The sequence below is a fragment of the Piliocolobus tephrosceles genome, chromosome 3 (assembly GCF_002776525.5).
Source record: "Piliocolobus tephrosceles isolate RC106 chromosome 3, ASM277652v3, whole genome shotgun sequence".
Classification (NCBI taxonomy): domain Eukaryota; kingdom Metazoa; phylum Chordata; class Mammalia; order Primates; family Cercopithecidae; genus Piliocolobus; species Piliocolobus tephrosceles.
In genome coordinates, this window is record NC_045436.1 from 183,574,157 (window position 1) to 183,588,368 (window position 14,212).

The following is a 14,212-nucleotide window of genomic DNA, read 5'->3' on the forward strand; positions in this document are numbered from 1 at the left end:
GGGGTGCGCTTGGTTCCATGGTGAGCCAGGTGCACTATCCCGAGACTGTGGAGCTGTCGGGGGTGCTCTTGGTTCCGTGATGAGCAAGTGCACTATCCTGAGACTGTGGAGCTGTCGGGGGTGCTCTTGGTTCCGTGATGAGCCAAGTGCACTATCCTGAGACCATGTGTTTTCTGTGTTCTGCAGGCAAGTTCCTTTGAAGATATTTGAACAGCAAATATTTTCTGCCAGAACATTTCTGTGGGTTGAATTTTTACTTTCTTAATGGTGAAACATTTACATACAAAAGGTTCTGATTTTGACAATGTCCATTTGGTCTATTTTGTTGTTTTTGCTTTTGGTGTCACATTGAGACAAAGTGGTCTCAGTCAGCTCTGGGGTCCTTTTGGGCAAGATGCCCCCTCCCCATATTCACACCTTAGAATCTCAGGTTTGGGAACCCTCCCCACCAGGTCAGGGCTCTCTGGGTTCAGGGCAGCAGGTTTCTTCTTGACACTGTCCTTCTCTGACAGTCGCCTGGGGCCTTCTGCCTGCCAGGCTTCCGATCCCCGCTGATCCCTGCATGGCAATGTTGGCTCCATGGTCCCCCTCCTGACAGCTGAGCCCCTGCTGTGGTAATGTTGGCTCCATGGTCCCCCCTCCTGGCAGCTGAGCCCCTGCTGTGGAAGTGTTGGCTCCGTGGTCCCCTCCCCTGGCAGCTTTTGCCAGCTGCTGTGCCAGTCCTCTCAGTTGCAGCTTGTCCATTCTCTACCTGTTTCTTCCTGACCCTCCTCCCAGTTAGCACGCGCCTCCATGCCAAACCTCCCTCACCCCCAGCTTCTGACACAGGTCATTGTCCTCTGTGCTCACCTCCGCATGCCGAGTGGCCCTTCTGGCCTCCTTGGATGTCACTGGACAGCTGCAGTCCACCAGTCTGGGGGAAAGCTGCCTGGAGAGGAAGGGGTCCTTCCCCTGGCCCCCATCCCGCACTTCCTTTCCCTCTTCTGTCAAGAGTGCAGCTCCCACCGTTGGCCACCCCACCTGCCTTGCAGGGAAAGAGGCCTAGTAGGGGCAGCCAGGATCTGAGGCAAGAGACTGAAGATGGACCCCTGCATGTCACTCTCCTTGGTGGGCTTGTGCCTTCAGGCTGTGGTCAGCCAGGTCACCAAGGCTGCCCTCTCTCTGGGAGGTTGTCCCACTGCAGCAAGCTTCCTTGGTTCTGAAACAACCTGAATCAGCCACAGTGTCTCGGGCTGTCCCGGGGCTGTTCTGAAATAGCCTGAATCAGCCACAGCGTCTCGGGCTGTCCTGAGGCTGTTCCCATCTCAAGTTATGCTCAGCCGCATCCTCCAGGGAGGTGCCCAGAGGCTCAACCTGTGGAAACCAAGCAGCACCCGGATATCCCCAAGAGTACTGGCTCAGCACCACACGGGCACCCAGACCAGGATGCTGGTGGTCCCATAGCCAGCCAGAGTCCCATGGAAACACCATCCAGGACACACCTCACCCCCCGCCCGCACCCTGCTCCATCCAGCAGGACCCTCATTCAAGCCAAGTCCCCTTGGGGCCAGAAGTCGCTGGAGTTCATAAAACACGTATGTTGTCACAGACCTCGGAGCCACAGGCTGCGCGCTGCAGGGTAGTTTTGCCAAGTGCTGCAGAGGCCAGGTGCTATCTCAGGAGAGAAGACCCAGCAGACCCGACCAGCCCCTCCAGCCACCTGTCTGCTCTGCCTCTCAGGCCTCTCAGGCTTTAGGCATGGACTGTGGAGACTGCTGACTCCAGCCTGGGCAGCACAGACTCTGCCCAGTGACCTCACAGCCCCACCGTCTGTCAGTTACACTATGGAGGTGAGTGCCACAAGCACAGGGTGGAATTTTCCCGCAGCTACGTGATGTGGTATTGTAATATTTACACTCTAATATCAACGTAATATAAATATTGGAATATTTGTTACATATATTAACACATAATGGATTTATTGTTATTTTTAAATGAATTAATACTTTTAAATTTGTCTCAGTCTTAATTTCTAATAGGGTAAATACCGACAGGCAAAACCCACATAAGCAAAGCTCTTTGGGGCCCTCAGTAACTTCTAAGAGTGTAAAACCGGCCCAAAACCAAAACTGTGAGCATCACGGCTCAGGCCTGGGACCTGCCCTGGGACAGCGTCAACAAACCACCTCAGCCTCTGCCTGCCCCAGTCCCCCTTCCTAATCTAGTTGGTAACAAACATCTTCCTCTTCCCAATAACCCTGTAAGATCCGTTCCATCCACCCAGCCTCTGCCCTACCTCAGGCTTCGTCAGCACTGAGCATGCAGACACTGGTCCTGGTGTGGTCAGGAGCTCATGTTGACGAATGCAGGCACAGTCCACTCTGTGGAGGGGAACTGGTAGTGAACTGAAGAGTCAGAAGTGTGCTTCGGACCAGGCAGCCACCTGTCCTGGCCTCTTGGCGAGAGTCCGCGTGAGTGACCTGCACTGTCCCCCAACTACCTGCACTGTCCCCCAACTACCTTCACTCTCAGGCCTTCATAGCCTCCTGGTTCACAGGATGTGGGCAAAGCACCCATGATCACCGGGCAGCTCCTCCTTGGGGCCCTGGGCTGACCTGGCCCAGCACAACCTCTGTGACCGTCGCAGCCCTGGAGTTTTGCAGTGATTTCATTGACCTGTTTCTCTGGCTCAGTTCAAGAGGCATATTCTCTGCAAGATAAACACTCACCATCGCTTTTAAACTTTGTTTTAGTATTAAAATCTACCCTCTTCTGAGGCCACACCCAGTGTCTCAAGTCTCTGGGCCCCAACATTGGTCAGAGTCCAGGCCAGACAAACCGCGGAGGCGGCATGATGCTGCAGGCCTGTGTGGCTCCCCCTAGTGGAGCCCTGGAGGCTGGTATAGACCCCTCAACACCCAGACAAGTGGGTCTTGGCTGCTCCCCAAGCTCATGTGAGGCTCCCCAGCTCCATGCTCAGTTGAACTCACCCCGTCTGCTGCTCAGGTCCCCTTGGAGACTTGCCCTGCAGCCCAGTCCTTGCTGCAGCCACACCTGCCCTGCCAAATCAGAGCCAGCCACAGACTGACCTCATCTTACCAAGGCCTTTCTCTGAGAACAGCCAGACCGGGCACCCCCACCGTCGGGATCAGGCACGTCTGCTGGGAGGTTCCTCCGCGACCATGTGAAGCTGAGGAGCAGAAGCCCTTGCCTGCAGGGTGGAATGTTCCTGCTGAGGGTGCTTTGGAGAAGCTTCCCACACAGGCACAATTGAGCAGGGCTTGAGGGGCGCGTGCAGGTGTCCCCGACAGGCAGCAGGACTTGAGAAGTGTCGGCAAAGGTTGGAAAGGTGCCCTGGCCGTGACCTGCAATGTGCCCGAGAACTGGAGTCAGGGCAGCCTGCGGAGTCCTTCTGTCCACTCCTCTTCATAGCCCATGGTGTAGTACCCAAGACTGTCTTCCCTCCTTGGTGGAGACACAGTCCCCTTGTTGAGTAGGGGAGAACCCTAGAGCTCTGACTCACTCCGAGGACACAGCAGCCAGGAGACCACGAGGCTGTCACCCCTGCTGTCCTGTAGGAGGGCCCCTGTGCAGCCCCGTCCTCTGGAGATGGCCTGTCGTGGAGGAGGTTGGGAACAAAGGCCTGGCGTGTGCTGGGCCTGCCTTTCCACAGAAGGGAAGAAGCCTGCCCTGTGTTTGCACTGGGCCAGTGAGCCATGGGCAGACGCAAGCCGCTCCCTCGTGCTTGTGTTGTCACCGCAGATGGCGGGGTGGAATAAAGTGGGGGATGGAGCTAGAGGATGCTGACTTTCAGTAGCAGTGGAGCCACAGTGAGCCCTGTTGTTTGTCGGCCTTTCCAGCCTGGTCTTTCCAGAGGGTAGGCACCATTGTCTGAACACTTGACTCATACGAAATAGCTCTTTCTTCCTCTGAGGCAATCACAGGCCTCTCTTTCCTGCTTACGGTGGTACTCTCAGAAACCCAGTTCAAGCTGTCTACACAGCATACATGGAATCTGGGGCTCCTGTAAATGTTAGGGTGCTGGTGTCAGGCATGGCTGGCTCTGGGAGTGCAGACAGGCCCACTAGGCGTCTGCCAGCTCTGTGGGTCTCGCTTAGCCTCATTCTGTGTGTCAGCTCTCTTTTCATCTGCCCCTGCCATTGGTCCAACACTGTTTGGTCAGGAGGCCCTTCCTCAAACCAGTGGCCATTATCAGAGGGACAGCACCCTGTGGTTGGCCCAGAGGGAGCACCACTCACAACTTGAATGGAGCAGTTGCTGGGGAGACTTTCCTGTCGTGCCTGTTAAGCCTCCCCTGTGTTTGCCTTTGGCCCTGCCTGCTGGCATTCACACCTTCTCTGCCCACCCATGGAGGGTGTCTGCCCTGGCAAGCACTGGCCATGGGCATCTGTGGGGGCAGGACACACATAAGCACTGTGAGCTGTTCTGAGAGTCCCTCCAGCCTCCTCCTCCCCCAACAAAACTTCCAGCCACAGAGATCATGTACCCGTGTCAGCAACTGAAACGTATGATCTTTTCAGGTTTCAGAATTTCAAGAAAAACACAGGACGAGATTGTTAGCTTTCTATAGAGAAAAGGTAAGACGAATAGATTCATTGTCACTTGAATTATTTTGACCTTTAGATTTAAATGTCAGACTTGTTAACACGTTGTTCTCAAAGGGGACAGGCTGCTAGCTGCAGTATCTGTTTCTCTGCATGTTTCCAGCTATGGGGACGTTGTCACTGTCTCCTTCTGACCAGCCTATTGGCCCAACCCTTGTCTGTAGTTATCAAGTAGCCCATTGGGTGCAGCACCACATGGGCCTCCCTGCCCAGCCACGTTTATCCCCTCAGCCACTGGGGTCAACATCGGGGTCTTGGGAGCTTGGGAGGCAGCTTGAAGGCTTCTCTGCTCAACCATCCCCCCCGCCTTTTTTTTTTTTTTTTTTTTTGAGACGGAGTCTTGCTCTGTTGCCCGAGCTGGAGTGCAGTGGCCGGATCTCGGCTCACTGCAAGCTCCACCTCCCGGGTTTACGCCATTCTCCTGCCTCAGCCTCCGGAGTAGCTGGGACTACAGGCGCCCGCCACCTCGCCCGGCTAGTTTTTTGTATTTTTTAGTAGAGACGGGGTTTCACCGTGTTAGCCAGGATGGTCTCGATCTCCTGACCTCGTGATCCACCCGTCTCGGCCTCCCAAAGTGCTGGGATTATAGGCTTGAGCCACCGCGCCCGGCCTCAACCATCCCATTTTAAAAAACAAGTCCTTTTTAAAAAACTTTGAAGGTTATGTAGTCGGTAAAGTTAGGAACCCAGCTTTAAAGACAAGGGACCCTGGGGCCATTCCCTGAGTACGGAAGCCAGTTTGTGACCCTGCTGCCTCCTGTCTGTGCATGAACATTTTATGTACACCCAGACCTGGAGCAGACAGATCACCCTTGGCCCTGCTTGCCAGCCGGTCACCCCCTCCTTACCTCTTCCATCCTGTACCCCCACCCTGTCTTGTCACCTTGCCCTGTCCTGTCACCCTGCCCTGTCCTGTCACCCCCATCTCACCCCTCACCCCATCCTGTCACCTCATCCTGTTACCCCATCCCTGTCCTGTCACCTCTAATCCCATTCTGTCACCCTTACCCCATCCTGTCACCACTGACACCATGTCGCTACCCCCACCCTGTCCCGTCACCCCATCCCATCCTGTCACCCCTCACACCCACCCTGTCCTATCACCCCGTGTCAGTCTGTCTATAAAGAACTACTTGAGATTCAGTAATTTGTAAAGGAAAGAGGTTGTATTGATTCACAGTTCAACATGGCTGGGAAGGCCTCAGGAAACTTACAGTCATAGCGGAAGGCAAAGGAGAAGCAAGGCACGTCTTACATACCAGCAGGAGAGAGGGCAGGGGGAACTGCCAAACACTTAAACCATCAGATCTCATGAGAACTCACTATCACAAAAACAGCATGGAGGAAACTGCCCCCATGATCCAGTCACTTCCCACCAGGTCCCTCCCTTGACACATGGGGATTGCAATTCAAAATGAGATTTGGATGGGGACACAGAGCCAAACCACATCATTCCACCCATGGCCCCTCCCAAATCTCATATCCTTCTCACATTTCAAAACACAATCGTACCTTCCCAGCAGTCCCCCAAAGTTTTAACTCATTCCAGCATAAACTCAGAAGTCCAAGCCCAAAGTCTTAACTGAGACAAGGCAAGTTCCTTTCACCTGTGAGCCTGTAGAATCAAAAACAAGTTAGTTACTTCCAAGATACTATGGGGGTACAGGCATTGGGTAAATGTTCCCATTCCAAGTGGGAGAAATTGACCAAAACAAAGGGGCTGCAGGCCCCATGCAAGTCCAAAACCCAGCAGGGCAGCCATTAAATCTTAAATTTCTCCTCTTATCCGATGTCTCACATCCAGGACATGGTGATGTAAGGGTCAGGGAGCTCCCTAGGCCTTGGGCAACTCCACCGCTGTGGCTCTGCTGGGTACAGCCCCAGTGGCTGCTTTCTGGCTGGGGTTGAGTGCCTGCAGCTTTTCTGGGTACACAGTACAAGCTGTCAGTGGATCTACCATTCTGGGGTCTGGAGGACAGTGGCCCTCACAGCTTCACTAGGCAGCACCCCAGTTGGGACTCTGTGGGAGCAACCACCCCACATTTCCCTTTTGCACTGCCCTAGCAGAGGTTCTCCGTGAGGGCTCTGCCCCTGCAGCAGACTTCTGCCTGGACATCCAAACATTTCCATACATCTTCTGAAATCTAGGTGGAGGTTCCCAAACCTCAACTCTTGTCTTCTGCACACATGCAGGTCCAACACCATATGGAAGCCGCCATTGCTTGGGGTTTGCACCGTCTAAAGCAGCAGCCCAAATTGTACATTGGACCCTTTTAGTCATGGCTGGAGCTAGAGCGGCTGGGATACAGGGCGCCATGTCCTGAGGCTGCACAAGAGTTGGGCAGGGGACCTTGGCCTGGCCCATAAAACTACTTTTTTCTCTCTGGGCCTATGATGAGAGGGGCTGCTGTGAAGGTCTCTCACATGCCCTGGAGACATGTTCTCCACCGTCTTGGCTCCTCGTTACTTATGCACATTTCTGCAGCTAGCTTGAATTTATCCCCAGAAGATGGGTTTTTCTTTTCTACTGCATGATCATGCTGCAATTTTTTCAGACTCTTATGTTCTGCTTGCCTTTTAAACATAAGTTTCAATTTCAGATCATCTCTTTGTGAACACTTACATGACTGTATGCTTTCAGAAGAAGCCAGGTCACATCTTGAATGCTTTGCTGCTTAGAAATTTCTTCTACCAGATACCCTAAGTCATCTCTTTCAAGTTCAAAGTTCCACAGATCTCGAGGGCAGGAGGAAAATGCCTCCAGTGTCTTTGCTAAAGCATAGCAAGAGTGACCTTTGCTCCAGTTCCCAATAAATTCCTCATCTCCATCTGAGACCTCCTCAGCCAGAACTTCACCAGCCATATCACTATCAGCATTTGGGTCAAAACCATTCAACAAATCTCTAGGAAGTTCCAAACTTTCTCACACCTTTCTGTCTTTTTCTGAGCCCTCCAAATTGTTCCAACTTCTGTCCATTACCCAGTCCCGAAGTTGCTTCCACATTGTTAGATACATTTGTAGCAGTGCCCCATTCTACCGGTACCAATTTTCTGTATTAGTCCATTGTCACACTGCTGTAAAGAGCTACCTGAGACTGGTTGATTTATAAAGGAAGGGGGTTTAATTGACTCACAATTCTGCGTGGCTGGGAAGCCCTCAGGAAACTTAGAATCATGGCAGAAGGCAAAGGGGAAGCAAGGCACATCTTACTTAGCGGCAGGTGAGGGAATGGAGGGGAGCTGCCAAACACTTTTAAATCTTCAGATCTCGTGAGAACTCAATGTCATGAGGACAGCATGGGGGAAACCACCCCCACGATCCAATCACCTCCCCCAGATTCTTCCCTTGACACATGGGATTACAATTTGAGATGAGACTTGGGTGGGGACACAGCCAAACCATATCATACCCCCATCACAGTCTGTCACCTCTCAACCCCATTCTGTCACCCCCCTACCCCTTCCTATTACCCCCCCCCCCCTCTGTCCCCCCCACCCTGTCAGCCTCTCCCCTTTCGTGTCACCCACACCCACCCTGTCACCCCACCCTATCACCCTCACCCCATTCTGGCACCACCACCTATCCTGTCACCCCCACCCCATCCTCTCACTCCCACTTCTCTCCTGCCACCCCCAATGCCATTGTCTCTCCCCCACCCTATCCTCTCACCCCCACCCATCCTCTCACCCCCCCATTCTCTCTCCCTTACCCCCTCCTCTCTCCCCTGCCCCATCCTCTCACCCCCCCATTCTCTCTTCCCCACCCCATCCACTCTCCCCAACTCCTGTCCTGCCACCCCCATGCCATTGTCTCTTCCCGACCCCATTCTCTCTCCCCCACCCCTTCCTCTCTCCCCCATCCCATTCTCACCCCCACCCCATCCTCTTACCCCACCCCTGCCATTCCACCCCTGTGCCATCCTCTCACCCCATCCCATCCTTTCTCTCCAACCCCATCCTGTCACCCCCACCCTGTCCTACCCACACCCCATCCTCTCTCTGCCACCCCATTCTCTCACGCCCACCCCATCCTCTCACCCCCACCCCGTCCTGCCACCCCCATGCCATCCTCTTTCCCCTACCCCTCCCAGGCCCACCACAGCCCCATGTTACTCGACAACCACCCAAAACCCTGCCTGGAAGCTTCTTGCAGGAGCCAGCCTGGGCTTAACTTTTATTATATTTTGTGTCTGTTGTCTCCACATCCTCCCAGCAAACCTCGAGGATGGGCATGAGCCATGATTACAGACTGGACAGTGGGATCCTAGACTCTAGTCACTCCCTCAGGGTCTGACAGCTCCCACACACAGGGCGGGGTTCCAGCCTGACAGCAGAGGCTGTGCTGTGAGATGACCTGGCAGTGACCATGTGTGGAAAAGGTGCTTGTGTCTGACTTTCAGGCTGGGTGCTCCCCTGGAAGGGCTGACACTGAATTCATATCATGTCGGCTTGTGGAGGGTGCAGCGCTGAAATTTGTCTCCTGGGGCTTTGGTTTGACTTAGCTCTGCATGGTCCCCAAGGCCAATTTCCTAAGTATCTGATGGACCAGACTCCAGGCAGATTTACTCATGAGCAGCATGAGGGCAACTCCATGCAGAGTAACCCACATTCTGATTCATGGTTTAAGAAATTTAGAGGGTCACAGTGTCACTCAGCATAGCCTGTCTAATAACAGAAGTTGTGCAATTATGTTTAGATTTCTAGGTTGGAAGAATCCCTTAGGAAGTCAGTGCTGCAGATAGAACAGCTGCAAAGGTAAGCGCCCCCCGACCCCCGTGAGTGCAGTGGAGGCAGCCACTGCCACGTGCATTGGTCTGGCTCTCCAAGATGAAGAAAGAAAGATGACCTCAGATGCAGAGGGAAGAGCTCGTTCATTTACCAGAAACTTTTGTCAGAGCAAAAATGCTGTGGGAAAACCGAAGGGAAGAAGGGAGACAACGAAGAAAAAGTGAAAAAGAGATGAATGGTTCTCCTTGGGGCAGCTGCCCCAGTGATTCCTGAGGCAGTGGGAGGAGTTTGGGAGAACAGCAGGCGCCCTTGGCCTCTCCAGAGTGACCCAGCACAGGCAGGGTGGCCCTGCGGCCAGGGACTGCGGGACTCCACCTGCAGCCTGGCGGCCTGCTTTCTGCCAGGAGTTGTAGCCGTTTGCGGAAGGTACATATATGTGGCAAGTTCTGTGTCTAAAGGCACTGCTGTGAATGAGTGATGCATCTTAGGGAGAAACGTCTGGAGTTGCTAGGATTAACCAAAATGGGGACTTAAAGCATTACATTGCAGTATCTGGAAAGTCTAGCCATTTGAAAGCCTCCTTTCTTGTACATTTTAGCTCACCTGTGCCTTTGCCATATTGCCTCTGCGCTGAATGCACTTTTACTGCAGTCGGTGTTTCTGGAATTTGGAATCAGTAACAGCCAGAGTTCAGTTACCACAGTGATACACAGATGTTGCGCATTTTACACTCGGCGATGCCTTAGATTTTATGAGATGTGTTGAATAGTCACAAGTCCCTGTTTGGTGGCTGCACACTAACGTGAAGGTTGAGGAGTCAGGAGCCCTGTCTGCCTCCCATTGGCCGTGTGTGTAGGAGTGGGCGAGCCTCCAGCGTGTGTGTAGGTGCCTGCCTCCCTGCTGTGTCAGGCAGCTGAGCATGGCATGGCCTCACTGGGGCCGTGGGGCCTGAGGGAAGCTGGGGATGCCAGTCACACTGGCTGGTGGCCCTGCTCCTGACACGAGGTTCTGATGGCCTCTGGTGAAAAGGGCTTCTTTCCCCTGTCCTTGTTTTGGGTTCTAAGAGTTACCACAGGCTTGTCTTGTGAAGGGTGTGTTCCAGGTGTCAGCAAGGAAACTCCAGGCCAAATCCGGCTTGCAGTGTATTCTCTCCTCCTTCCTTTCCTTCGCTTTTTTTTTTTTTTTTTTTTTTTTTGAGACAGGGTCTTCCTCTGTCACCCAGGCTGGAGTGCAGTGGTGTGATCTCAGCTCACGCCTCAACCTCCCAAGGCTCAGGTGATTCTGCTGCCTCTGCCTCCCAAGTAGCTGGGACCACAGGCATGCACCACCACACCCAGCTAATTTTTTTATTTTTTGTGGAGATGGGGTCTCACTATGTTACCCAGGCTAGTCTTGGACTCCTGAGCTCAAGTGATCCTCCCACCTCAGCATCCCAAAGTGCTGCAATGGCCGACGTGAGCCACTGCACCCGACCACAGCGTATTTTCATGTAGCCTCCAAACTGAGCATGGCTTTTACATTTTTAGAAGATTGTAAATGCATTGCAACAGAGACTTTATGTGGACAGCAAAGCCTCCTACATTTACTAGCTAGCCCCATTTGCAAATTCCTCCTTTAAAGCATCACAAGAGGAAAGGCAGATACTTAAAATGCATCAAAGGGGCCAGGCACAGTGGCTCACGTCTGTAATCCTAGCACTTTGGGAGGCCAAGGTGGGTGGATCATCTGAGGTCGGGAGTTCGAGACCAGCCTGACCAACATGGAGAAACCCCCGTCTCTACTAAAAAAATACACAATTAGCCAGGTGTGGTTGTGCATACCTGTAGTCCCAGCTACTCAGGAGGCTGAGGCAGGAGAATCTCTTGAACTCGGGAGGCGGAGGCTGCAGTGAGCCAAGATCATGCCATTGCACTCCAGCCTGGGTAACAAGAGCAAAACTCTGTCTCTCAAAAAAAAAAAAAAAAAAAATGCATCAAAGTGTGGAATTACTTTCATTTTTTTCCTTCTTGGTGTATAATTTTCTTTCATTCTGTGGATTTATGTTTTGCATCAATTCTGTAAAATTCCTGCCCATTATCTTTCAAGTAGTACCCTCTGCATCCCCGGCCACGGCCTGCAGCTCCCCACCCTCCACATCAGCCTCTGCTGTGATCTCCGTCGTCTTAGGCCACCTGGTCACATGCTGGTTGCTTCTCCCAGCTCCCTGATTTTCAAGTTAAGCCAGTGAACCCCACTGAGAGTTTGTTTTTGAGACAGAATCTCACTCTGTCACCCAGGCTGGAGTGCAGTAGCACGATCTCAGCTCACTGCAAGCTCCGCCTCCCGGTCCAAGCAATTCTCCTGCCTCAGCCTCCGGAGTAGCTGGGACTACAGGTGCCCACCACCATGCTCGGCTAATTTTTGTATTTTTAGTAGAGACGAGGCTTCACCATGTTGACCAGGCTGGTCTTGAACTCCTGACCTCAGGTGATACGCCCACCTGGGCCTCCCAAAGTGCTGGGATTACAGGAGTGAGCCACCGCCCCTGGCCCCCATTGAGTTTTTGTTCTGTCCATTACAGTTAACATTTCTAGAACATCCCTGCTCATTTCACCATTTGGAAAATAATCTTTGCTCATTGTCGCATCTTCGTCTTTTATGTCGTCATCTCACAGGCAGCCTTTTTATTTTCCTTACCTGATACCCTCAGGAATCCAAATCTGCCTTCTTTTCTTCCACTCTTGCTGGAGGAGGTGTGTTTCTGCTGATCTCTGGTGAGGTTGCACAGGTCGGTCCCACTCCCTACATACCTGGTATCACCTGCATTTTCCTCCAGAGAGGATTCCCATGTGCTCTGCGAGCCCAGCTGACCCGCCCAGACCACTGCCCCCGACCCCGTCTTGCCCAGCCTCACTGTGGTGGCGTTCGTGCTACCCACTTTTGTTGTTGTTGTTTTTGTCATCGCCTTCTTGCTCCCACGAAACAAAGTGTGTTTTAGAGTGGTTTGGAAGCAGGAGCAAGTGCCCTGCAGAGGAGCCAGGCCACAGCCCTGCCAGGCACAGAAGGTCAGGTACTTCCATGCACCACAGTCAGCCACACAACAGCCAGTGTTTACTGAGCACCAGGTGCATTCTCAGCGCTGTTCTGGGGTCTGGCAATTCGGAGTAAGCCAAGCAAGCCAAGTGCCCGTCCTCCAGGAGCTTCTGTGTTGGGGGAGAAGAGGCAGAAAGTGAACTTGTATGTCAGGCCGGGACACAGGCTGTCGGGATAAGTGACTCTGGGTGAGGAGGTCGAGGGGCAGTGCCAGGGTGGGCTCTAGCAGGTAACTGCACAGCAGAGGTCCGAGTGGTTGAGCTCTTGCACAACTGCCTGTTCCTAGCTAGCTTGGTCCCAAACTGAAATTGCTAAGGGCAGACTGTTCGCATCTCAAAACCCAGCCAGCATAGATGGGCACTCGGTGCCAGGAGACAGCCCCACCCTCATCTGCAGTCATGCACCTCAGTGTGTCCACAGAAACTGTGTGTGTGCGGAAACAGACACGCTCCCCCAGTCTTACACGTGCGTCTCAGCATGTCCACCAGGCCCCGTGAGGCAGAGAGGACCCAGGTGCAGCAGCCTTCTGTGGCCGGGAGTCATGGGACACAGCAGGCGGTCTCTGCTACTGGCTGTCAGGGAGATCAGTCCAGGGTTGCTAGACTGGAAAACGTGACCAAGTAACTTGTCCATATTTCTCTTGCTGGCCTGTTTTTCTTTCTTGTCTTTTTTCTTTCCCTTTCCTTTCCCCTTCCTTTTCCTTTTTTGAGACGAGTTCTTGCTATGTCGCCTAAGCAGGAGTGCAGTAGTACAATCACAGCTCACTGCAGCCTCCAACTCCTGGGCTCAAGCAGTCCTCGCACCCCTGCCTCCCAGAGTGTGGGGATGACGGACAGGAGGCACCATGGCCGGCCTCTTAGTGGCCTTTCAAAGCTGGTGCGTTAGTGGCTCCTGTTGTCAGGTCTTCATTTCACAGCTTTAACACCAGCGGTGGCCGTGTGCTGAGTGACAGTTGTAGTTGCAAGAACCAGTGATGTAAATGGCAGTGAGTGTTGAGTTCACTTGGCTTCCACGCTGGGGAGGAGCAGGGCCGTGGGACTCACAGGACACTTTGGGAACCACTGAATTCCCGTGAAATGCCCTTTGCAAACCCAGTAAGAACATTTCACTGATTCAGAGCCTTCTTACACTTTCAGTTGGAATGACCTGGGGGGACATCGGTTTTTATGGTTTCATTCAGTACCTTTTCTCCATCTATTTAGTATGAGATCATCACAACAAACAGCTTTCAGCACAATAAAAAGTTCAGTTTCAAGTAAGTAAAATCATGCCAGAAAGAGAACAAAATAGAGATGCATGTTGCTGAATCACACTGTGTGCACTGACGTTGGCATTTTCGTCATCGCTCTTCCAGCAAAGCCATACGGATGCCTACTGCCACCTCACTCATCAACCCCCGACAGGTGTGTGGGTTGCTCGCAGAAATCACAGGGCCCACAGGTCTTTCCACTTCTGCACCTCCCTTCCCATCCCAACCCCATCCCCCCTCCAAGCCCCCAGGTTTTGCTAGTCCAGACAATTGACTGGACATCAACTCATTTTGGTACTTATTTCATATCCCTGTGAGGCTCAGGTCCCAAACTAAGTGTGTGATCCAGGCTGGCCAATCAGAGCACTCCATCCCTGCAGCCACAGTGATTGGTCTGGGAATAATCATGTGACCCAGTGTTCTGCGTGCCCCCCCCCCCCCCCCCCCCCCCCCCCACTAAAGTGGGGATCCAGTGCCCGGCAGCTGACAGCCCTGCCCTAACAGGAGATTAAGGGGCTGACCTGGTGCCTTTCATGGAATCCTTCTTTCACCTGGTGGAT

General features: G+C 53.0%; 1 protein-coding gene across 3 annotated transcripts in view; it reads left to right on the forward strand.

The window, feature by feature from the left end:
- Positions 1–14,212, forward strand: part of RNF212 (ring finger protein 212) — a 56,702-nt gene that overhangs the window by 16,705 nt on the left and 25,785 nt on the right. For all 3 annotated transcript variants that reach the window (XM_031935390.1, XM_031935391.1, XM_023206746.1), the window contains exons 4-7: positions 4,521–4,577; positions 9,300–9,358; positions 13,606–13,658; positions 13,758–13,806. In XM_031935390.1, coding sequence (XP_031791250.1) covers positions 4,521–4,577; positions 9,300–9,358; positions 13,606–13,658; positions 13,758–13,806 — 218 coding nt within the window. The remainder of the gene's footprint in view (positions 1–4,520; positions 4,578–9,299; positions 9,359–13,605; positions 13,659–13,757; positions 13,807–14,212) is intronic.